The 26,489-nt window shown below is 39.0% G+C and overlaps 2 protein-coding genes across 2 annotated transcripts; one reads left to right on the top strand and one right to left on the bottom strand.

Moving 5' to 3' along the window:
- Positions 1-222: 222 nt before the first annotated feature.
- LOC139708163 (transmembrane protein 230-like) lies at positions 223-9,332 on the bottom strand. The gene is made up of 3 exons (XM_071620137.1): positions 9,236-9,332; positions 3,773-3,935; positions 223-772 (listed from the first exon to the last, which is right to left on the bottom strand). Exons 2-3 carry the CDS (start codon positions 3,872-3,874, stop codon positions 509-511), a joined length of 366 nt encoding a protein of 121 aa, XP_071476238.1. The 5' UTR covers positions 3,875-3,935; positions 9,236-9,332; the 3' UTR covers positions 223-508.
- Positions 9,333-10,034: 702 nt separating this feature from the next.
- LOC139708162 (NAD-dependent protein deacylase sirtuin-5A, mitochondrial-like) lies at positions 10,035-22,752 on the top strand. Its single transcript, XM_071620136.1, has 8 exons — positions 10,035-10,220; positions 10,957-11,064; positions 13,164-13,281; positions 14,988-15,075; positions 16,205-16,258; positions 16,619-16,742; positions 19,410-19,525; positions 22,144-22,752. The coding sequence occupies exons 1-8, from the start codon at positions 10,056-10,058 to the stop codon at positions 22,217-22,219; spliced, it is 849 nt and encodes a 282-aa protein (XP_071476237.1). The 5' UTR covers positions 10,035-10,055; the 3' UTR covers positions 22,220-22,752.
- The last annotated feature ends 3,737 nt before the right edge of the window (positions 22,753-26,489 follow it).

Here is a 26,489-nt window from a genome sequence, read left to right as displayed (position 1 = left end):
ACACATAGAGTCAGTTCATATTTCGTCATCTAGATCTCTAAACCATGGAAGAGCATGAATGAATCGTAGAAATCTGTCATCTTCTGATATCAGTGCAAGACATTGAACAGGTGGTCTGAAAAACTCTCTCTCCAGTTATCCATGTTCTTCATATCGGACTGAGAGTGGAAATTAGAATATCTTGTCCATGTCAAACATCTCCAAGGGCAAGGGGGACCTCATGTCATGCATCTTGGAAACCACATTGTTCCAACATTCTTACAGACAGATTACTTTTTACTTTGTCTTCAAAAGATAATTCTTTGTCCTCAGTTGATGACACAGTGGGTTATGACAAGGAACACACACACACACACACACACACACACACACACACACAAATATTGGCCCTCCATTCAAGTATTTAGTGGATTATATTAAGCTGGATCCTTTTCAGAATACAGGTGAGAGAGTTTTCCAAAATGCTATCATCGCTCCCCCGTCTCGAGGTTGAGCGGGCTGGTCACGTTTAGTCATCATAATCTGGAATGTCCTCGAAGGAGTAGCCCTTGTAGCCGCGGTAGGCGTAGAAGGCGAGGCGCACGTGGTATGCACCCGGTATGAAGAGGAGCACACCAAGAATCATGATGGGCCACAGCCGATCCTCGTTGTCGTTCGGGATGACGCCTGTGAAGAGGAGGGCTCCCACAGTGAGCAGCACGGTGCCCATGATAAAAAGGATGATGGCAACTCCAATGGATCTCCAGGGGATCTTGGGAGGCTTCTTCTTGAACTTTATAAGAGGAATAATGTTTAACATACATTTATGATAACATCAGAAGAGTTTCATCGTTAAAGTTGGTAAGTTTGAGTGAAGATATTTTGTGCTAATCAATGAGTACATAACTTGATTCTGGATAGATTTTTGTTTCTTTGTTTTGCAAATATCATCACACCAACACTGAAGTGTTACAGTACAGTCATGGCTTTCAGAAAGGAAAAAAAAAAAATAAACAACAGATGGAAATGGATTCATTACAACTTCAGAAAAAATACTAAATGAATGAGGGACAACAACATGTACCTATGACCTTCGTGCGACAATATCAAAGGGAAATTTATGTGTGTGAGTGTGTGGAGTCACTGAAGTATTAGTGGAACAAATTGCAGTTAAGTTTGAGAGAAATCAGACAATCCATTCAAAAGTTGCAAATTTTCAGTTTGGCATAATGCATGCGACGATAGTGGTACGATATAGAATCTAATAAGAATTCCACAAATTCTAGTTTTTCTTGCAAAATGAAGGAGCATACTGCCAGTAACAACATGTCAATAACAAGTTGAGGGAATGCGTACTTCTATCACAAAATACAGAAAGGTGGAATTCTTGTACCATCAAGATATTGCATGTTGCAGATTTCCCATCCAGTAATTGACTTCACACACATTTACCCCAAACCCTTAAAATGCACAACAATTTTCTCTATCACCTACCTAAACAGCCTGAAAATTTTGGGGTTAACTTCAGTGTATTTGGAGGAAAATTAACTTGTATATCACATACACATGTAAAAGCTGCACAAATGGGATAATACCAAAACAAGATAAAACTGATATGTATGAACTCCTGTTATTATAATATAAATATTAGATTCATTTAGATAAATGCTACAATCCCATTTGCATGTCCCACCACATTGTATCACACTGAGAAACAAAGCTCGCATATGAAAGGCGTAAATAGCCAATTTCCATCACTAAGAGTTCCTGTTAATTCTACCAGAGCTTATTTGTTCCACTCATTCTTTGTCTTCATGGCATCGCAGAGTTTTGGTAAAAGATAAAATGCACATACACATGCATTGAGTTTTGGACTTTTGATCTACAAGTGTACTTTAGCAACTCTATTGGTCATGAACACCCACATACGTGCATATACAGCTATATATATATATATATATATATATATAATACATATATAGGCGAACCTGTGTTTTGGTGCCTTGTCTGCTACCGGCGGTTTCACGCTGTCGCGATTCTCAGGCAGACTGACAAAGTGGTGTGTTTCTGTGCTCATGTGGCGCGGTGAATCTGTTTGAGGCATGGATGATTTTTCTTTTCCGGTGTCTGCATTTGGATATAAGCTCGGACCTTTTATTGAGTGCATTTTTGTTTCGGATGATGATGGCCTTCTCGTCAAGGCAGAGGTTGCACAGGCCACTCCTTCTTAGAGTTAAGTTTGACTTTTTTTGGATGTCCCATGTCAGTGTGAAGTTTACGCGTTTTTCTTTCAGGCTCCAGATGTATTTTGAGAGTTGGGTTTCGTTTTTGTATTTCTCATTCTTGATGGATTTAACATGATTCCTATATCTGTCTTTGAAGGTACCCCCCGCCAGCCCGTAGTAGCATTTTTCCTCGTTGTCATGCTTGACGGTTGCCTTATACACAAGAGTCGTTTCCATGCATCTTCCTCTCAACGGGCATTGATCTTTTTGGCGGCAGTTGCATTTGGGTTTGGGTTCGGTGTCACGTGACTTGGATTGTTTGATAACTCTTTGGTTGTGGGATTTTATGACTGCATCCATATTTTTCATGCAGCTGTAGCTCACTTTTACCGTATTCTTATTGAATATTGGGTTCAGCTTGTGCCCTTTGAGAAAGTGTTTGTTGATGAGCTTCAGAAATCTACCCCCCACGTTTGTCTTGGTCGCTGCATTGTAAGGTGGGTTGAACCATGTGATATTCCTGCTCCTGTTTTTCCTTTTTCTTCTCTTTCCCTCTTCACTCGGTTTGGAGTACTTGATGTTTTTCTCGTAGCCGCTTTTTTCAGGGCTTCGTTGTACAGTGGCGCTGCGTTGTGGAATATGTCTTCGTTTGAAGACAATGTCGATATGCGTTTTTCAACTGCTATAAAGGGTATTTGTGTTAGTGTAGGGGGCGGGTGGTTGGAGTCCCTATTGACGTAGAGGGGGGTGTCGTTTGGTTTCCTGTACGGTTGGAAGGTGCCAGTGTCTAGATTACAATGTGTGTGTGACATCTAGGTAGTCCACTACCTTGAGGTTGGTTTGGACGGTGATGCGCAGACCTAGCTCATCAAAGGTCCGAGCTTATATGCACATGCAGACACCGGAAAAGAGAAATCATCCATGCGTCAAACCGATCCACCGCGCCACATGAGCACAGAAACACACCACTTTGTCAGTCTGCCTGAGGATCGCGACAGCGTGAAACCGCCGGTAGCAGACAAGGCACCAAAACACAGGTACGCCTAATATGCTCTGCTTTACAGCATTGAGCACTTTTCAATCCTCAACAAACTACATATTCCCGACGGATATATACCAAACGGATATGTATATATATAGACATATACATAGAATCAGGTTAAGATTCACGATTGTACAGTATTTCCACTGGTATTTAGTATTGTTATGATATGTATAAATTTGCTTGTCTTGAAGTAGACTTTTACAGAATTTTGCATGCACAAATTGTCTTTTTTAATTATCATTTTGCCCATTTGTCCCACTCCCCTATGGCTGTTTTTTTAATGTCTGGGTCCCTCTCTTTTGGATAATCTTTTCCTTGTCCTTATTCATTGCAAATCCTTTTTTTTTTTCTAATGTGATTCACGAGATATAAATAATGACGTACAGCTTCAACATTGTACATTTGTTAATGGGATCAGCCTCGAAAGGCCAATGGCCTAAACTGCTGATTTTCTTTTTGTATGTTTTTTTAAACTGAATTTGTGGAAATAGACTTGAATTGAATATATTCCTATTCAACTAACCTGTAGAGGCGTGTAGCTGTCACCTGTTGCTGGTGACTTCAGCCGGGTGTATTTGACATCTGCAGACTCCGCCCCATTCGACATCTTGTGACGTGAGGGCATTCTCTCCCTTTACAATTACTTGTCAATCTTGCTTTCTAGTCGGCATGCACAGGGTTCATACCTACAAAGAGTAAAAAATAAAAAATAAAAATCATTTTTAAACATGCAATTTGATGGATCATTCGCCTAGAAGTCGCTACTTGGTTAAAATGGGAAACATAAGTTGTAAGAATTATCTGTATAGTTTTCTGCAACACCACAACAAACATCTATCGTGGTAAAGACTACATGGGCTGAAGGAAACAGATGCCAGAATTTATGTAAAATTAGAAATAATAAACAGAAACATTTTAAAATAACATACCAAATTACAATTTGGCATTCATATATTTGATGAGTGACAATATAATAGAGCTTTGCATAATATTTCACTTCACATGGTTTGGAGATAGAGATAGAGAGAGAGATGTTGAGGAAATATCGACTGAAGTTTACAATGTTTCAATGCCTATTATACAACATCTAAAGATCTAAACATCTAAATTACAATTTGGCATTCATATATTTGATGAGTGACAATATAATAGAGCTTTGCATAATATTTCACTTCACATGGTTTGGAGATAGAGATAGAGAGAGAGATGTTGAGGAAATATCGACTGAAGTTTACAATGTTTCAATGCCTATTATACAACATCTAAAGAGAATGTAGCTATCCGATTGGTCAACTGCGCACACGTGGCATTCAGTTAAAAGTACCATTGCACGCTGAGGCTGTCAGTCATGCAATTTTGTTTGAGCAAAAATGGATATCACATGTTCACCATCGCATGGCTCTGATGTCACAATAAACAAACATTTGCTGCGCGCACTCCACAAATACATGCACGCTTGCAAGTGCGTACTTTTGTCACTAGTTTTTGTAAACAACTTAAAGGGTGTGTACAGTTCTGGTCGAGGTGAGGATTTAGCTTTTAACGTTTTGCGAGATATTCACAAACCACTCTATGAGATGTCAAAGAGCATGCAGTTCTAAGGGGTATCAAAAGTTTATTCGATGAAAATCGGTTTTGAAATGGCTGATATATCCAAAAACAAGGTGAAACAAAGAGATCCTAATAAAGTTGTGGCATGTAGCCTTTTATTATTAGCACTTTTTTGGATATCTCAGCCATTTGAAAACCAAATTTCATCAAATAAACGTTGAATCCTTAAAATTACATGCTCTTTCATATTTCATAAGAGGCTTTTCATTATCTCACTATAAGGAATGTTCAAAACATGAATCCCCACCTCAACAAGAACTATACAGTCCCTTTAAACTGATCAGTTTTGCTTACACTGCATATGTATATATACTTTATACGCTTGACTGCTGACTGTGACTGTGCAGCCACTCATTTGCCTTTTATGGAAAATGGTTGCCATTTCTGTGCTACATTCAAGAATCTGTGTGGACCACATCTGTTGACGTTCGAGGTGTTGTATAAAACAAATAGTGTATGGTTTTTACTCATGCAATGGAACAAGATTTCGCACTCGAAAGATGAGGTGCACTACTTCGCCTTATTGAATAGAGCGCCTCTATCTTTCACTTGTGCGAAATCTTGTACCATTGCACTATTTAGGTTCTCATCTACACTACTGCATGTGACCATCACCTACGGAGCCACTGGTGATAATAAAAACAGTACACAAGTACGGTTGTTATTTTGTTTTGTTTCCTGTGGGTTTGTGTGTGGTTTGGTATGGCACACATGACCACTTTCACACATTTGGTCATTAATCCTGGCATGGTACAATTACCTTCCTTTCTTCTTGAAGCATATAATATAAAATAACAAGACAAACAGTACACAAGTGGGGTCGTTGTTTTGTTTACTTTCCTGTGGGGTTGTGTGTGGTTTGGTATGGCACACATGACCACTTTCACAAGTTTGGTCATTCCCTTCCTTTCTTCTTCAAGCATATACTGTATATGCCATACATTTAGCAAGTATAAATTTTTGTGAAATGGGACTTCCTGACAATTTCGAGAGTGGTTAAATTCGCGATCGTGGAGTTTAGTACTGAATGGAGAGATGTATACATGCACATAACAGCCATGTCTTCAAATTCATGAATATCACTCGAGTCACAAAATTCATGACAATAAAAACATATAAAGTAGAAAAATGAACAAAGAAAATGGGATTCCATTGGGATTCGAACCCGAAACCTCCAGATGCTAGCCTGGTGCTCTACCGACTGAGCTATAGAAAGCCCTAGTTCTGTGTTCATCCCAGAAACCCTAAACTCTCAATGCTCGGATAGTCAGAAATGTGTCATGAAATATTTGGCGCATACAGTAAATACAAACAGTCCACAAGTAGGGTTGTTGTTTTGTTTTGTTTCCAATGGGTTTGTGTGTGGCTTGGTATGGCATACAAATAATGTACATGACCACTTTTACAGGTTTGGCCATTGATCCTGGCGTTGTACAATTCCCTTTCTTTCTTCTTGAAGCACTAACTTTTGAGCATGTGCCAATTCCCTAAAGAGCAACTGTACAACATGCAAGTTTATATACTATTATCTGCTAATACTTGTTTTTTTTTTCATTACCATTCACGCGCAGCAAAAAAGTCACTAGGCCACAAATGAAGCTCTATGAAAGTCCAGACTGTGCATGCCTAGAGCAGTGAATGCAATGTAACTCAGGCACCCGAGTGTGTGGACCTAGTGTATTGAGTGGCATTCCATGGACTAACAAAATTGATGATTTTTTCAAGTGCTGTTCACAAACACTGTAGGGGGGGGGGGGGTTGTCGCAAGAGTTTCAAACTCTAATCAATCTGGATTTTCACACTGCAATAGATGCCTATTGCACGTGTCAGCAATTTGTGTGTGTGTGTGTGTGTGTGTTTACACACAAGAATTAATTTAGTTTTTGCATTGTGTCTCAAATATTGATTTTCAAAACCATCAATTTTGGGTGTGTGTGAACAGAACTTTCACAACTCTCTCCAATTTCCAAACAGATGGTAATACACAATAATTGCAGCAACAGTTATCTGCATGATAGGGTTGCATTAAGAATTCAGAAGAAGCAAACTCTCTGTTAAGTGATAAAGAGGGGGGAAAAAAGTTTGTTTTTGTTTTTTTACCATCAGTCGCTTTTCTAGCTCTACCAGTATACCACTCTACACAATCTAAGGGTGCAGGCTTCATTAAGTGGCAAAATGTGCTGACAGAGAAAAGAGACCTGTATAATTAATGTCAAGAATTTTGCTTCTTTTAGAGGAAAAATGGTGGAAAAATAATGTGTTTCCAATGATATTAATAAAAAAGAAATTAAAAACAGTCAAAGTGCACATGGATTCATACTCATAAAGCAATCCACCCATAATTCGACCCTACAAACGCCGTCCAAAATTAAGTTTTTGACCATCGGCTATATGCTTTTGCATGCGGTCTAATATTGGCACGGGAGGTCGAACCTTGCAGTGGGTTTTTTAGGCTTCTAGATCTAATTCTGATTCTAGAGGCATGCATGTCATGTAATTTTAACACTGGGCAAGTCCAAGATGGGGAAGAGTTCCTTACACAGTGTATGTTCCCCCCCCCCCCCCCCAACTAATTTTACCACACCACTACACTTCCATATCCTTATGAGCTTACACACAAATGCACGCTGTCCCGGGCCGGCCCCACCACTTGCCAAATGTGCTAGAGACAGTTTGAATGTGCATGCATCCATGCGTAAGCTAACAAGTCTCAGGTCTGTGGTGTAGTAAAATCTATGGGAGAGGAAAGACGGAGCTCTTTCTCTCCCCAAAATGGACTAGATGATCTAGATGTTCTTATGGTAGAAGTTGTCTGGTTGAAAATTTTGATGTTTTTATGGAATCGATCCTTGGGCGAGCCAATGGCACATAACTGGTTTTATCATGATAGGGCCATAGTAAGGCCTGCTGCCGCAGTGCTGATACTCAAAAGTTTACCATGTTTACACATGAAATACAGCAGGTATGGGAAGGATACCGTACCACGTATTGACAAGGGTACCTTAACATCGGCACCCTGCGTATCATCGCTGTAAGGTTAGCATATAGAACGAAAAGACCGTACATACGTGTGGGATTAAGCACCATAAGCTATGAAAACAATAAAAACGAACAGACGAAAAACACACTTTGAGTCATGAACAAACAACAAACTAGATGGTCTAAACATGGTTCAATTACACATCCGCTTAGTAAATTACGAACATGACGCATGACTGTTAAACTAAATATCTTGATGTAAAATTTACCCTTTGTTAGCCGCGCAAAGAAAATATGCATTGCACACACTAAAATGGCGTTATTTCACTTCCGGGATTCAGAATCAACAGGATGGTCACGAGATTCAAAACTACAGTAAATTATTTACGGCATATTTGAGGCAAAATTTCGGCAAATTTATTTCATTCTTTTGGAATAAACGAGCTAGATCTACAGATCCCTATGGTGGCGACATTAAAGTCATAAGTGGTATCAGGGAGGTGGGAAGAGACTTCCCACCTCCCTGGTGAGGCTTATCTCAAAAGGGTCAAAGACTAGCTGGATGCGTAAATTCAAGACTAGCCCACCCCCCCGTTGGCTTGAATGGGTGCGTTCATCGAACATACTCCGCCCAACGCACCCTTTCGAGAAAAACGGGGGGGGGGGGGGGGGGGGTCTTGTCTCGAACGGGCGCGTTGAGCGCTCCAATCCACTCCACTCCACGCCGCACCTTTCGAGATTTAATTAAATTTATAAGCCCCTGGCCCTGGTGGTCTGGTGGTGATACCCTCAATACCATGGAGAGTCTCTGTTAGTAGCTCCATAATCTTACAAAGAGTTTCAAGAAATTAGTGGTCCAATGCCGAATGAACCTTGGCAACCCGGCAACCCCCACCCCCCCCCTCCCCGCAATGCCCCCCCCCCCAAAAAAAAAAAACAAAAACAAAAACAAAAACAAAAACAAAAACAAAAACAAAACAAAACAAAAAACAAAAAACATGTAAAAAAACGCTCCGCGGCCGGGCGGGAGCGCGCCTTGCACGACTCGTTTCACTGCTGCGTGATTAGATAGCTAGATCAATGGTCTACGACTCATGACTGACATGAGAAGTGCATTGAAACCTACGTAAAATTTACATTTGATTTTTAATTTACATGATGTAGGGCCTACCGGTAGCTAGTTTAGAACCTCTTGTCTTTATAGCTCTACTACTACTACTAGATCTACGCCCTATATACGTGACACAGCAAGATATCTGACTAAATTTATATGAGCAGTGCCAGTGCAGTGATGAGTGAGTGAATTGAATGCATAAATTTGTATTCGAACAATTGCCCTCTATTGATTTAATACAAAGAAAGACATAGATCAAGAAACATTTCGAGATCATCTTACGTTAACAAAGACACATCAGTAATACTTCAAATGGACGAACGCATATCGAGATTTCGTGAAAATCAGTCACCACTTCCATCGATTCGAGTGAGGAAGTTGTGCAACATGCTGTACAGTACGGAAATGCACGTCACAACCACTGGTGCAGTCAGTGCAGTGCAGTGCATACAATGTGTGTGCATATATGCAGAATGCAAGCATAAACATTTCACGTTAGTAGCCCTTCCCCATTACACGCTCCGTAACTACAGTCACTGTCGTTTGTACAGTCTGTTCTAGGTAATACGATTAGCAAATAAAATTGACAGTTACAATCTAGTAGTGTTTGAAGCATACGAGAATAACAAATTTTACATAAAAAACAAATATCTAGTTAGATGATTATAAATTGTTTCTGACATCGATACAATACGATTATTGTCCTGTATATGAAATTACTAGTGACTGAAACTAGACTATGCAGTTACACCCTTTCGGGGAAGTCCCCATGCCCTCATTAGATTCTAGTACTAGTATGTGTACCTGTATGTACTGTTTACTGACTCGTACCAGGGTCGTGGAAAAACCAAGAAGATATCCGTAACTTGGTGCTTGTAAATGTAGCTTGTAAAACCTACTTGACTACAGACGTGGAGGAAGTGACGTGCACGTAATGCTTCCTTTAGTTTCATGTTTGCATAGGGTAGTGCTGTCTGCTGGTAAAAGTCGCTCATCTTCGAAAGTCCTTGCAGTTGTTACTGGTAGTGGTATAAAGAACCAAGTACGGCCTGCGCCTGCTATCGGCACCACCACACACACGGGCATCATCAGCAGGCTAACGATGGCGGAAATCGGGCAGCGATGGAATTCTGATTTAGCAGCCTTACGGGAAGAGTTTGCAGGGGCCAAACACATCGTGTTCGTGACGGGAGCTGGTGCAAGTGCTGAGAGCGGAGTGCCCACCTTTCGTGGCGCGGGCGGCTACTGGCGAAAGTGGCAAGCTCAGGTAGCAACGCAACTAAGTTTACCCTTGTAGTATAAGCATGGCAGCTGATATATGAATTGGGCAACTGGAAATATTCTTGTTTGGGTGTAATGTTCGTTTTTGATGCACTCTTCTGAGCAGCAGCATTCCGTTTTTATTGGCCTAGTACTGTAGTAGTAGACCACTCTTGGACATCTCAAGAAATATTGACTAACAAAAAACAAATCTTGACACAATACCTTCTTATGTAGATTAAAATATTAATCAAATATTACTAGACCTAGTATTGTATTATTAGGACAGTACTTCAGTGTGATTTCGATTAATTTCTTCAAATGTCATGACCATGATTGACAGTGATTGTAGGTGTGAAGTGTTCTTAGTAGGAATATAAACTGATTTGCTTATACACTAAAATATTCATATGAGGCTTTAAAAATTAATTCTTTCTATCCTAAGCTATACAAATGACTCTACTTCGAGTGTTATGCTCCCAATTGCAGAGTCGTACCAATGAATGATATGCTATTCAAGCCCACAATCAGGTATGGTATGTCAATACTTTATTTCTAGTTTTTCTGTTAACCAGGTACAGTATGTTCACACTTTATTTCTAGTTTTTCTGTTGATTCTCATCAAAAAGCTATGCTGGACTATATCCTTTCAAACGTAGGCCCAACTGTCATGGCATTACTTCCGTCACAAATCTTTTAATCCTGTTCGCCATGCAGACTTTCTTGTAATTTTCCTCTTCTAGTCCCTGGCCACTCCGGAGTCATTTGAAGAAAACCCGTCTCTGGTCTGGGAGTTCTACCACTACCGCCGAGAAGTGATGCTGACCAAGCAGCCCAACAAGGGTCACATAGTAAGGGAGCATTCTCTTTTTGATGACATTGTGAGATAGTGAGAAACAACCCACCCTTGTTCACTGAATCTAGGCATTGTTCTATATACCATTGGAAACAAAGAGTTTAATGGTGTAAATCAATGTCACATGAGAAATTGCTATCAATATTTGGCTTTGAAATTCAGTTTTCTGCGAAAGTTTATTATCAATCTTTTGACTTACAAAGTTTTTAGACTTTTAGAGATTATGTGATATATGTTTGCAATGTTTCATTTACACAATATTGGCTTATTCATGCAATGACATGCAACTTTCCCCTTTTCCCCCCATAGTCGATAAACCAAGGTGATTTTAATGCTACTTGTAAATTATTAATTTCAACATTTAGTGGGTTTTTTTTTTCCTTCTTGAAAGGTTATTGCTGTGATTTGCAATGCATTGTAGTATTACAGGTTAAGACAGGACAAAGTTGTAACCATATGACTTTAATAGGAACAAGTTATACTACTTTGAGTGTTGAGGCCGTGGTTGGAGTGTATAAATGTTCACGCACCCAGACACGCCGGTGACAAAAATGTCAGCCCTGACTCTCATGTACAGACTCTTCACCTACTCAAACAAAATAACCAAAAGTCGACAGAAATATTACCTTTTGAACATGATTTATTGCCAGAACATCTGGTGATCAAATGGGGTCATCATACAATATAGAGGACACTGATTCATGCTTGTAAGCGAGTTAAATTTCTTCACATTTAGTATAAAATGATAATGGCAGTTATTATGACGGTGGCCAAGTAAAGGGCACACCTGCAATTGGATGTACTAATAGTAACATTCATTTCTTTGTACACTTGAGAAATTTCGCTGCACGGTTTCTATTAGCTTCGTGAGCATATGCTGTGTCTCAAAACATATAATCTATAATTCATCAATAACACACAGAGTTTATTTCATCCATTTCCACTAGGCGGCGTGAAGTGCCAGCAAGGTTGCGAACTATGTCAGAAGTACGGCTTAGGCCTGTGGCGCCGAGAAGATATCGGGGCTGGTCTGGGCCAGTGAGATATGGGCGCCCCAGTGTCCTTGCGGCGGCCAGAGTGTAGCTGGTGCTGGTTGGCGTGGCGGCGTTGACCAGTATCAACCGGCCATAGTCAGTGGCGTAGTGGCACTGGCCGGTAGCGAGCCGAGGTCGGTGGCGCGTCTGCACTTGCCAATGTCCGGGCCAGGTTTCAGCAGCGTAGCAGCACTGGGTGGCTTGCAGAACTGGCCGTCGAGGTAGCCGTGCTGGCGTATGTTGTTTTCTTGTGTATAAACAATGTTCAGTGCCAGTTGTCGCGTCCTGAATTACTGCTGTCCCTTTTATTTCTTAGAGGGAACTGGTGTGGAGCGAAATTGCATCGTCGCAATTTTGGTAGACAGTTCCTTTGCGGGACGGCACCGCGGTACTGAGCTGAGAGTTTGTTGTTTCCACTGGTGTGCGCCCCCAAATGTCCATGGAGATGTCAACCACACAGCTGCCATGATAGTGTCTGCGCTTAATCATTTCAGAGAACGTAAAAATCCTAGGCCAGCAAATGTAGATTTCGTGGGCTGACCAGAACGTCCGCAAGGTAGCCACTCCAATTAGTCATTACCAGTCACATGTATTCAAATGTGCCTTGAACATACATTAATAACCAGTCATGAATATGCTGTTTTATTCACTATTGGCCTATAACTGTCTGCACCAGGTCATTGACTAGCTGATAGCTGATACCAGTAATGCAGTGAAAATAAACAAACAAGAAGCATCTGTCCGCATCTTGCGTGCCTGAGATTGTGGCAATATACAAAGCTAACAAAAGGAAAGGCAAAAGCGCTACGATGTAATTTCACATGGTTTAGATCAGAATTAACATGGCCAAGCCTGTTGGTATGTTATAGCAATGCTTATTGTTCATTCTCTTCATGGTATATAGATTCCTTTCATCTCTTAACATATTGCATGAATAGGTTCTGTTTTTCTGGAGGGGGGGGGGGGAGGGCTTTTCAAAGCCGCACTACTTTGCAGATAGAATATGCGACTGAAGTTTGTGAATTGATGACATTAATAACTCGAATTACATCCACTACAGGCCATCGCAGAGTGTGAGCAGAGACTTGCCAAACAGGGCCGCCGTGTGGTGGTAATTACCCAGAACATCGATGAGCTGCATCAAAGGGCAGGATCTAAGAATGTCATCGAAATGCATGGTAAGTGGACCATTTGACTTGATATTGTAGTCTCTTCTTTGAATTTGTTGCGTGGGGAAATCATTCAGGATCTTTAGAGTTCATTATATTGGTAGATTACACCAACTGATTGCACAGCAGGCTTTAGAGATATGTTTCAGGCCCTTTGTGGGAACATACCTTTTAAGGCGACCCTCTATCCCCAGTTATATTTCTTCTTTGTTTTAACTCTCTTCTGTTTTGATTTGTTTTCTTTTTAATGTAAGTATTGTTATGACCTTAACGGACACAAGGCCAATAATATCCCTCGTGCAGACGATTAAACATCATTATCAAAATAAAACAAACAAAAAAGTATATATAGATACACATTTATCAGAATTCAACTTTCACTTTCAGTTCATGGGTCTTTCCCTACTGCATGAAATATGTTAAAGTTTGTTAATTAGTAGTGTATAAGTGTAATATTTTATATCGGTATATGTAATATGGAATTAGATTATACTGAAAGAGGGCCCATTATAGTTTTTAGGACCACAGATATTTTCTTATTGGGAAAGTTAATGAAATTTTTGATTTTGTATAAAACGAAATCGGGAAAAAAAAGAAGTGCAGAACATCGACCGATCATTGGCTCGTCCGGAGTACAAAGGTTCCATAAAATAATGTCCGATATATAAATATATATATATATATATATGTTTATAGAATCGATATAAATGTTATAATGTTTGTTAGTGTTAAATATTATTGTTGATACTGGCGCCTTAATTTCACGAATGATATTTGTATTGTATGTTCTTGAAATTGTGATTTGTAATTTTCGATATATACCTGCAATTATCTAAAGGGATAATTGACCTGGTTGTGTATAAACCTTCTCTTGAATAAAGAAATGATTCAATCAAAAATGTTCAGAGGGTAAGAAAAACTTGTGTCTGGCTGATGCTACTAATATCTGGTATTGAGTGTCAAAGCAAGGGTGCAACCGACTGTGCCATTCCGTGATGTTTTCAGGGGGAGGGCATCCCACTGTTGAGCAGGGCCCTGTCTTATAAAACTTGTGCTAGAAATCAATCTATTACAAATCTCTTGAAAGCTGCAATCAATCACAGCCTGTGATTGATTGATTGCAGTTCTCCGTATTAATTCTAATCATAACTCTTTTACAAGATGGATTTGCATTCAATTGTAAAGTTGTGATTGATTTGAATCAATCACAAGTCTTTATAAGACAAGGCTTAGACCTGCCAAGTCTTATCCATTAGCCATGAGTATAACACCTCAGGGGTCTTTCTAACGCTCATGCATCTGACAAACTTTTTCTTGTGCCTCGCAAAAAAAAAAAAATAAATAAATAAATAAATAAAAACACACAAAGCACTCACATACAAATAAAAAAAAAATGGGCTTCCAACCACCTGGATTGCACAATCAAAGACTCCAGCTCTCCTGTTTTTGAAGGAAAATCTCCCGTTTCGAGGCCATTTTCTTGAATCTTTCACATTATCCTCATGCATTTCTTTATACAAGCTTTGTTTATTTGCTTGTTTGTATGTTTTGTTTTGTTTTTTTATACTTAATTATGATATTGGATTCACCACTTATCATAAACCTAAATGAGTTATCCTCATGTCTGTAACCACTTCCTGTTAACATATTGAGGCTTGAACCCCAAACCTGAGAAATTACTAGTCATGTATCTTACCACCCTACTTTCTGCCAAGGCACCCTGTTCAAGACGAGATGTTTGAAATGTCACCATATCAAGGAGGATAGGAACAGTCCCATTGTTCCTGCTCTTGCCGGTAGAGGGTAAGAGGAAAATCATTTATTTATTTTTTTTCTAACTTGAGGTTTGATTTGATGTGTTCCCATACAAAACTCAGCAAAAAGAAACAGGTGTGATGAGTTTCCTCTTCATGACAAAAATCTTTCACATGATTTCCCAATGTTAAAAAAAAAAGAAGAGAAAAATCAGGTGTATTGGCACCATGAGTTCAATGACTACTTGTCTTCCATGAAAGCCTGCATTTGATCAATACCTTCACTGCAAAACCCACTTATTATTAACATTAGTGGCACTGTTAGTAGTACTGGTAGCAGTAGTAGTATCAATATAATGATAATGAAAATGATAATTAAAGTAATGATTTGCAATAATTATTTGCATCATTATCAATGCCAGTGTCATTTGATAACTATGTATGGTACACGTAACCTAGAGATGAATTCTATGTTTCTGTCCGTTCAGTTACATTTTTTTTTAAATAGAAGAGTGTGCAATTGTTCGAGTAAAGCTATATTCTCCTGTGGACATTCTCTACAAGTAACGAAAACAAAATGATCCTCTTATAAAGGCATTTTACTGGAGCTTATACAGTTGCAAGTGTTTGGTTGGACTTTAATTCACAGCCACATGACAAAATCCTAGCTACATGATACTTTCACATTGTTCCAGTTCACCCAGATATACCGGTACGTGTATATGTACCCAGGTACTGCATACACTATGATAGAGAGTCTAATTTTTTCGCAAATCAAAAATTTACTGACAATTTCGCAGTAATGGATTACAGTACTGAATAGAATTAAGAATGAATGCATGCACATCACCTTCATGTCGGGATCAGAGTCAACATTTTCATGTGTTTTATAACTTTGCAAATACTGTAGCACATGACTCACAAAATTTGTGAATACAAAAACCTTTGCGAAATATAGTGTACTAGTATATAGTACCGGTTAAACAAAAAAAAAAAAAAATGGGGATACTGTACCACACCAGCAAATTGTCAGTGTCTGTACCCTTGGATGACTGAGCCCCACATTCATGATTTCTTTTTGCTGTAGGAAAACTAGCACCAAGTTCAAAGGTCATATAGCAAAGGCTATGTAGGCTTCGTTCAGACTCTAACTATAATTGCCTATCATCTGTCTGCAGAGAGCCAGATGTAAATGCAGAATCTTCGCGGATACCTGATGACCAGCTCCCGAGGTAAATTGTTTGTTTTCTTTGTTGCTGTTACCTTCAAGCATAATGTTGCATTGTGTACTGCCGATTGATATTTACAGAGCTCACAACCAGTTCTAGAGATTATTGATATGATATTTTGATGTATTTCAAGATTGTGTTTGTAGGGGGATTCTATGCAGAAATCTTTATTGCAAGCTCTGTTTTTTTTTTTTGTTTTTTTTTTTCATGAGGGAAAATTGGAAGGATTTGTGAAAACTGGTATTTTTTCTGACTTTGACCATTATATACTACTTCTCGTTTTTTTTTTTTTTTTTTTTTTTTTTTTTTTTGGTTTCCAAACAAAGTGATGATCATGGAGTGATGTAACATCTTCATTCACAGGTGCTCCCAGCCAGGATGTGATTCGATGGTGCGCCCCCATGTGGTCTGGTTTGGAGAGTCCCTCAATGGCAATGACCTGGACGCTATTGAAAAAGAATTGGACTCCTGTGATTTAATGATTGTGGTAAGACAAATGTAGCTTTGTGCTGGCTAGAAGATAAACAAGACTTTCAAATAATGTATAAGCAGTTAAACCTGTCTATAACAGCCAAATGAGGGAGAAAAAAAAATGGCTATTACAGACAGATGGTTTCTATACAGTGTGTCTCTAAAAAAAGTAAACCCAACTTCAACAGCAAATTTTCAGAAAACTATGAAATATTTTGCTCATTATTTTTTCATGGTTAGATAGTCCAATAAGTCCTCTATCCAATGATACCACGTAGGTTATGTAACTCTCATGCATGACTGAGCATGATTCAACTTAGTGAATGGGTGTGAAATCATCACTGTGGCAAGTTATTTCTTGCTATTGTCATGCATTCAGGGCATATTTGAAGTTAAATTTTTATCACATGTTAGGCCTATGATTGCATACCAACTTCAGCAAAGGTTGTTCCTGACACAGGCACACTTCACATGCTTTCCAAACATGGTACAGTAAAGTTGACAATTGCGCAGAGAGTATTCCTGGTAACTCGATACCAGGTAACATGAAGTTTCGTGGAAGTTCAAGAGGCTTTTCGGGTGCAGTTCCCCAACAGGCAGCCTCCAACAAAAAGAGCCATCTGGTACAATGTGAGAAAGTATGCTGATCACGGAACTTGCCACAGTGATGATTTCACACCCATTCACTAAGTTGAATCATGCTCAGTCATGCATGAGAGTTACATAACCTACGTGGTATCATTAGACGGAGGACTTATTGGACTATCTAACCATGAAAAAATAATATATAAATATTTTATAGTTTTCTGAAAATTTGCCGTTGAAGTTGGGTTTACTTTTTTTAGAGACACACTGTAGACAGGTTCTTTAGACATGCTTTTTCTCTCAGAGGGAATTGGTTTAGTGGTCGTATACAACAGGTGTCCGCTGTAGACAGGTGGTCGCTAAAACAGGTTTGACTATAGTGTTAATTCTTAAATGTTAGAGACAGATGATGGTTGTCATTTGTGATTGCTGCATGATAACTAGAATTGTCTTAACCCTAATCAGGCCGGGCTTTTTTGGCTATATGCTAAGACCGGAGGGGGGGGGGGGGGGGGGGGGGGGGGGGGGGGTGGATTCCGGGGGTGGAAATGTAAGGGACTGCTGAAAAGCAGGGCTCCTAGTTTACAGTCTCCTCATAAGAAGTGACTGCTGAACTAACAAAACTAGGCAAATTGCTCCTTCCCCCCCCCCCCCACACACACACACATACAAACTTAAGTCACCTCTTCTTCTAAAAAGAAATAATAATAGAAATGAATAAATAAATAGATAAATAGATAGTAATAATAATAATTATAATAATAATAATAATAATAATAATAATGATAATAATAATAATAATAATAATAATAATAATAATAATAATAATAATAATAATAATAATAATAATAATAATAATAATGATACTGTATAAATAGATCATTACTTGCATGTTTGGGGTTTTTTTTTTTTTTTGTGAATTGCCACTAGCATAGTGTCATCCAAAGACAATTTTGTTTTGAATAAGGGCAATGAAACATGAATCAGTGATGAGAGCAAAAAGGCAAATAAACAGACTAAACAATGTAGACAAGAATCAAGAATTAATGCACTGATGACTGCTTGAGTGCTATTGGAGGAAGGTACCCAACATTACATTTTAGCCCTTGTTGTGAGTTGAGTGGGAAATTGCCTGTTTTGCCTAGTCTGTTTCGTATACTTACAACTTGATTTCCCAAGTGCTTCACTTTTATGTGGAAAAAAAAAATCATAAAGAGAGTACATTTTCCCCCTGAAAGACACAAGAGTCATGCTACCAATTAGACAGCTTTGTCGAATAATTATGTAGGATGCAATGCTACCAGCTGTTTAACACATTCTGTGCCAGGAATTTCGGACAGTGTGTAGGCATACAAGACTACTCCGGGTCTTCTGTGCTGAAAGCACACAAAAGGGTGAATGGCATTTACGCTGTAATGCTCACTGGATTTACTTATCCAGTGTCAGTCAGACTGTGAACCGAGCATCATTACCTCCGCCAAGGGAGGAGGTTATTTTTTCGTTACCGTTGGTTTGTGTGTTCGTTCGTTCGTTCGTTAGTTAGTTTGTCCGTGTGCAAAATAACTCGAAAAGTAGTTAACGGATTGGGATGAAACTTGCAGGAAAGGTTGAGAATGACACAAGTACCAAACGATTACCTCGGTAACTTTTGGTAGTGATCCGAGAATTTTTGGGGAATTTATGAAGGATTTTTCATATTTTGGGAGGTAGGGTCAATGAACTTGGGAGTTCATCAGGCTGCGCGTATTTGAGGTTTGCATGCGCGCACTAAAGTGCGTGCTCTAGTTTCTGCTAGGGCGAGGCGCGCCGTGCAGCTGAGGGTTTATGACGTAACAAAGGCTTCTATATTGGGAAATTCGTCAACTTTCAACACACAATGCTATAAGTACGTATGGGTGGAAATCACTGATATCTCTATGGAAGAACAAGATCAGTGGTGGAAATGAGCTGCATGTTTGGCGGAGGTCTGCGCTCTCAGAGTGCTTCTCTAGTGTTTATTAATTTCAATTTCAGTTTCAAACAATTAAATCATTTTGAATTAAATTGAAATTATTTTCCACATGAACTTGAACTAACTGTGAGGTGCATTTCTTTTAAGGTTGGCACTTCAGCAGTTGTTTACCCTGCGGCAATGTATGCCCCCATGATGGCCTTCAAGGGAGTAACAGTGGCTGAATTCAACCTGGAAGAGACGCCCAACACCGGTATTAGCAAGTAAGCATCACCTTATCTGACCTGACAAGCTCGCTTGGAGGGGAATTTACCCCAAACACAGAAATTGTTTTTTTTATATAGTGAATGTAGAATTAGCGGTAGAAAGGGGCGATCAGTGAAATATGTGGAAAATGGGATATTCCATTTGAGACGTTATGAGTTTTTAAAATTTTGGTCAATTTCATGTGCCACCATTTGTGGATGGGAAGGGATGCAACAATTCATATGGCACCCAATAGGTAAAGCATAAATCAGATATATAGAGAATTCCACACGTGTTTATTTTTCTAGCGTAATAACCATCCGAGTATTTGACTAGCCACTTTCAGAATGCAGGGATGATATTACATTGAACATGAGTCAGTAACAAGTGATGGTAATACATATTTTCAATAAAAATGTAATCAATTTCCGCTTTTATTTTCTGTGTATCATTGTACTATTATGACGTGTATTTTTGCAGTCTGCTCATCCAGTGGTGACAGCACATGGATTTTAACCAAAAGTTCAGAAACTTTTGAATGGCTTAATACTTCGAATTTCCTAAAATTCTACTGATATCAGTGATAGAATTTCCATTTTTAGCTCACCTGAGCCGAAGGCTTAAGTGAGCTATTGCGATCGCTCTTCGTCCGTCGTCCGTAAACTTTTACATTTTCATCTTCTTCTTGAGAACCCGTGACCGATTTTCACCAAACTTGGCAGACAGCATCCCTAGGGAAATAGGATCTCAATTTGTTCAAGTGGGCACCATACCCCACCTGGGGGCCCCCAGAGGGGCCCAAACCCCCCAAAATTAAGGAATCTCAAAAAATCTTCTTCTCTAGAACCAGAAGTGATAGAGCTAAGTTAATACTATGAATTAGTACATTGATGACTGTAGTTTCAAGTTTGTTCATGGCGGAATCAGGGGTGCCCCCCTTGGGACCCAGGGGAGGGGGGTGGGGAGAGGTCCTAATGGGGCCCAAATTGTACATTTTCATCTTTTTCTTGAAAATGTCATTATGAATTTTTCACCAAAGTTGGCAGGTAGCATCGCCCTAGGGGGAAAGAATCTCATTCCCATCAAATGGGCACCATGGGGCCTAAATTTTGACCGAAATTGTAAATTTTCATCTTTTTCTTGAAAACCCTATCATGGTGCACTAATTTTCACAAAACTTGGCAGGTAGCATCCTAGGGGGATAGAATCTCAATTCCATCAAATGGGCACCATACCCCCCTCTGGGGCCCCCCCCCCCCCCCCCCCCCCACCCCCTCCTGTAAGGAATCTTTACAGATTTTCTCTAGAACTGGAAGTGATTGAGCTAAGTTAATACAATGAGTCAGTATATTGATGACTGTTGTTTCAAGTTTGTTCATGGGAGAATCAGGGGTGCCCTCCCAACCCCCCCCCCCCCCCAACCCCCACCCCCTTGGAGCCAAGGAAACGGGATGAGATGGGGATCCAAATGCGGGCCTAAATTTTCATCTTTTTGCTGAAAACAACATAATGGATTTTCACAAAACTTGTCAAGTAGCATTCCCATAGGGATAAGATCTCAGAGTGTTTGAATGGGCACCATGCTTTCCTTGAGGGCCCCAGGGGGTCCAAACCTCCTAAATTAATGAATATTGAATAATATTTTTCTCTAGTTCTTATCAAAAGTGATAGGGCTTTTAAGTCTTTTTTTCCCAAGCTGCATAATCCAAAGTACAATGTACTTGGCAGTATTTTTTACCAGTGTGATGGAATATGTAAATGGATACCATGCTCCCATTCTCAAAGCTACCCCCACCATAAGTTTCCAATGTTCTCAGGTAAGAGTCTGCAAGAATGCATGGAAGGTGAAGTTGCGATACTCGGGTGAGCGCGTGACCCCCGGGTCATTTGTTATTTTCTGAATTCACTAAATACAGCATATATATTGGCTACTTGCTATAATGGTTGACACCCCCACCCTGTGATTCTACTGGGGCAATTGCCATTGATATGGAAAACCACTTTGGTGGCTTAGTACAAATCATTGATATCAGGCATTCTATTGTAAAGTTACAATGGACCACACAATTGTTTACGTTGTGTGATTGCATGATTTCATACAATGCAGTTGCACTAATTAGCATTGGCCTACATTATATATGATAAGAAAGATGATACATGTAGCCAACTCGATATTCAGAAGGATGTCAGAAGATATTTCCTGTGTGATTGATATCTACTCACTTGTGGCCAGAGTAACTTGGCTATAATGCTTTGAAGGGCAGTAATTTCACTAACTTTTTAGGGGCAAAGACCCACATGGAATAAAATCAGATATAGAGTTCAATTTTTTTTTTTTTTACAACATGCCACAGGGGCAGATCCAGAATTTCCATAGAGATATAGAAATTCCATACAAAATTAAAGAGGGGTGCACACCCCTCTTTTTTATTCTTTTGTTTTGAAAAAAAAGGGGGGCGCACCCGGTGCGCTCCTCCCTGGATCTGCCACTGTACCATGCCTATATCTAGACATGATGATATCATAACGGGCAAAGTAAACTTGGTTTATTTCTGCATCCATGTGTAGTCACCATGTACATCTTTTGCAGTACATTGTATTCCCTTAATTTTACACAATCGTGTTTATTTTTCAGGTATCACTTCCATGGCCCATCAGGGGACTTTCTGCCTCAGTGTCTGGCCCAGCACCCTAGTGAACCAGCCGAGTGAAGCAAGTGTGACACCTCACAATATTCAACACAGTGTTGCTTATTCAAATTCATGATATTCTTCCATCGAGATGTTTTTATTGCAACTAATTATTGCAACTTGTCAGTTGCAATAATGTTAGCTTAGAGGTGGAAGAGTACATATAGTGTGAATACCCAGAAAAGCAGGTGGAAATGGCACAGTTCTAGACAATACTGTATACGCCATATATTTAGCGAGTCTAATTTGTCATGAATCAGGACTTCAGGGCCATTTTGTGAGAGGTTAAATTCGCGATTGTGGAGTACAGTACTGAACAGAGAAATGCATGTGTGCGTGTCGCATTCATGTCAAAATGAGAGTTAATAATTTGGCGTGTTTTTAAATTTGCGAATAGCACCCGATTCACGAAATGCGCGGAAATAAAAAACCTCGCAAAATATTCATTGAATACAATGTGCAACATGAAGGCAATTTGTACTTTTCTTTCTGCATGCCCTCCAAATTTATGCAACAATAGCAGATGAGTCAGCATGAGTCGGCTCTATAAATATCAATAGATTTTGCTCTTTCGTTTCCCTTATGTTTTCTGTGAATGCAATATCTATGAGGGGAAGTCTGACTTTCACTTTAATGTTTTCCATTTTTAGTTGATATTTTCCCCTTGCGAAGCATATGTGAAGTTCTTCTATTGAGGAAAATCATACGTATTTGCTGCCACACTGTCCCTTCTTGAATGCACAACCTTTCAATATATGTCATACTCTTGGTTAGTTATGAAAAAACATAAAATGTGACATTACTGATCAACTTGGACTTTTGCACATTGCAGTTGGGTTCTGGCAATGTCCTAGAATATACTAAATGTTTAATAATGACACCAGCATCTTTGCAAAGTTTTGCACAAATACCTAGATACTTATGTGAGGCTGTTATAATGACAGAGAAAGAAAATGTATTCCATTGAGGTTCTGTCTTCAACCTGTTCCTCACAGTGAATTGTATTCATGTCAATGCAAAGAGCAGGATGCAATGTCATCCTATGCACTAAAATACTTGCTAGTAAACACCTCTGACGTATAAGTTGTACGTTAAGCAAATTGAAGTGCTAAATATATATTTTTACTATCTCCCTAGGGAAATAGTTGGACTCTGACAGGATAAGGATTTTCATGGTTGAAATATGTTTTGTCACTGTCAATACCCTCGACCAATCAGAGGACAATAAGAAGTAACTTGTGAGGGATATAAATCAATCTATTGCATTTTCTCAACAGTGGTATTAGTAGAAACCACATCTGTAATAATACATGAAAAATGTGAGACTTTGATAATACATACCTGTCTTGATCTTATCAACTTTGATTGTAGTTGTTGGAATAATTGGCCAGCATGCACAGTACATACATTGTAAAGTTGTACTAGTACTACACACATCACAAATAAATGGACATCTTTGTATTTACACAAAAATACTTTTTTTAGTAAGTAATTTTTAAATCTTGATGAGTATTAAGAGATGAAATGTACCAGTATACATATACCTATTATGATGAACTCCTTCCTTTGAAGCTATAATGAAATCGTATCTGGGCAATTACCCCCAGAGGGTAATTACCCCCCCCCCCCCCCCCCCCCCCCCCCCCCCCCCCCCCCCCCCGGCTATAAATACTGGTTAGTGGTAAGGTTAGAGTAAAGATTAGGGTTAGGGTAAGGTTTAGAGTTAGGAGTTTGGGTTAGGATTAGGATTAGGTTCAAGATTAGGATTAGGTTTAGGGCGAGGGGAAGGGTCCGGGGTAATTGCCCTGGGGGTAATTGCCCTAGACCCTAATGAAATAATGTGTATTTTTATGCCTCCGCCACGAAGTGTCGCCGGAGGCATTATGTTTTCGGGTTGTCCGTCCGTCCTTCCTTCCTTCCGTAATGAAGTTTGTGGACAGCATAACTAAAAAACAATTTAAGGTATCCTAATGAGACTTGGTATGTATATGGATGAGTGGACAAAGTTGTGTCTATCAACTTATGGGGGCACATGCTCAAGGTCCAAGGTCCAAGGTCAAAAGGTCAAGGTCAAATGCTCAAAATTTCACTATTTCCCCCATATCTATGCAACGCCTAGAGGTCTTTTTTCTGGAAACTTGGTGTATACATATAATACCAAATAAACATTCTCCAGAGAAAGTTTTAAGTCATGAGGTCAAAGGTCAGAGGTCAAGTGAAAATGTTAAAATTTCACTTTTTTCTCCATATCTTGGAAATGGTTCAAGCTATCTTCATGGAACTTAGTACATATGCATGTACTGTCTAGCAGTGATCATCTAGGGAATGTGGGGGTCATGGGTCAAAGGTCAAGGTCAACTCCTCATAATTTCACTTTTTTCCTCGTATTTGAATGCAATACTTGCCGGATTTTTCTCGAAACTTGATATATACATGCATAAACCCAATAGAGATTCTCTTGAAAGGTTCTTGCCCAAAGGTCAAGTGAAAGTGCTAAATTTCATTTCTTGGTCCATATCTCGAAAGTGACTCAAGGTATCTTAATGAAACTTAGTTCATATATCTATGCATGTTCTACTGGACAGGGTCAAAGGGTCAAAGTTCCAGGGTCAAAGGCCAAGTTAGAATGCAGAAATGTTAATATTTGATATTGAAATTACACTTGTTCTCCATACCTTGAAAGTTGAATCAATTCATAGACTTTTAAAAAAAAGGGTCAAAAGTGAAGTGAAAATCTTCAAATGCCCAAATACCTGCACTCTTAGGCAGTATAGCCATCCATTTAATTAAACCTAGTTCAAGGAAAGTGAACATTCAACACATTTGTGACAAACCTGTCATTTTGATATTTTGCCAATTATGTGAAACTCATCACACATTTGTCAAGACATTGTACTATAGACCTATTTGAGGAGAACCATGCATTGAGGCAGAGGCATACCAGTCGCCATATGTAGCGACATTTCTAGTTTTTATGTTTTTAAGACTTTAGATGCACTTCATCTTGATTGATATATGAAAGAGTTTAAAAATGGTGGCAAGAGCCATAGGGCAACATAAACTCCAGACAGATGAGTACATTTGTGTGTAGAAATTTACTCTACCTTGCACTGTAGATAATTATTTTTACCTTGTACTAGTATTTATTCAACATGTTAGACATGTGTACATGTACGAAATTTGACCACAGCACTGTTTAGGAAGATTAGTGTTGAATCCAGATTAAATTTTGCCCAAAATGTGGAGTACATGTATATGACTTTTTTTTTCTACACACATGCACGCACGCACGCACGCGCGCACACACACACACAATTATATATATATATATATATATAGAGAGAGAGAGAGAGAGAGAGAGAGAGAAATAGACATTTACATAAATAGACAGAGATTCAGATATAGTGCATCCTTGGGAATGATTATCTATAAGTATTGATCACCGACATTCTGAGATTTATAAGAAAACATGAAATAATGTATCAAAGACTCTCACCCTGATTGTCATAAAAACACTATAGTGTCCTTTATTTCATACATTCACAAACACAAACTCTACATCCACAGCAGCATACATACTTCTATCAAAACTCTGTCAAATAAATCTCACTACACTCGTCTAGATGAAAAGCAAGGTGATACCTATGACACACATTCAATCCTATACACAATATGTGGTAAAATTCAACTCCACAACTTTTCCACCTGGTTAAATACACATTTTTTTTTTTTTTATAAACTAGTACATGTAACAATTTACCCTATTGCATGCAAACTTCACACTTCTTGGGTATTGTATTTACAGATGCAAACTTCATAAATTGGGGAAGGAAAAAAGTATTTAAAACGCATTTTATTTATGCAATAATTCCACAAGGAATAGGCAAATAAGAACAAAAGCTTTTGACCAGTCACATCATTTTCATGAAATTGCGCAATATTTTGAAAGTTGGATAAAAGTCAGCACAGACCCTCCTGAGACATAACATTCATGAGTAATCAAATGATTTGAAGATTAATCCGGGGAAATTGCTATCAAAATTCCCTATGCAGTCAATACAAAGTGCCACCTGGTGTCTATCATACTGTATTTCTTTTGCTTCTCAAAACCAGCTTGGAGCAAAACTATGTAGACATTCTATCAGGAACATTGGTAAAAAAATGAACCATGAAATACATATGTATCCAAGGTTACTCAATGCAACTGACCAAAGAAAATATCATTTCCTTCACATACATACAATTAGGTATCAACACAACTGGATGTTATAATGGCTATCTATTATCATAA

Source organism: Diadema antillarum, unplaced genomic scaffold (assembly GCF_040938485.1).
Source record: "Diadema antillarum isolate AM-2024a unplaced genomic scaffold, OU_Dant_1.0 seq00001316_RagTag, whole genome shotgun sequence".
Lineage (NCBI taxonomy): Eukaryota > Metazoa > Echinodermata > Echinoidea > Diadematoida > Diadematidae > Diadema > Diadema antillarum.
This window is presented reverse-complemented; position numbering and strand designations above follow the sequence as displayed.

Coding starts and splice junctions, on each gene's coding strand:
- LOC139708163 (XM_071620137.1), bottom strand. CDS start 3,874: ATGCCCTCACGTCACAAGATGTCGAATGGGGCGGAGTCTGCAGATGTC. Junction 773..3,772: donor ACAGCTACACGCCTCTACAG/GTTAGTTGAATA, acceptor CCTCTTATAAAG/TTCAAGAAGAAGCCTCCCAA.
- LOC139708162 (XM_071620136.1), top strand. CDS start 10,056: ATGGCGGAAATCGGGCAGCGATGGAATTCTGATTTAGCAGCCTTACGG. Junction 11,065..13,163: donor AGCCCAACAAGGGTCACATA/GTAAGGGAGCAT, acceptor CATCCACTACAG/GCCATCGCAGAGTGTGAGCA. Junction 15,076..16,204: donor CCTGCTCTTGCCGGTAGAGG/GTAAGAGGAAAA, acceptor ATCTGTCTGCAG/AGAGCCAGATGTAAATGCAG.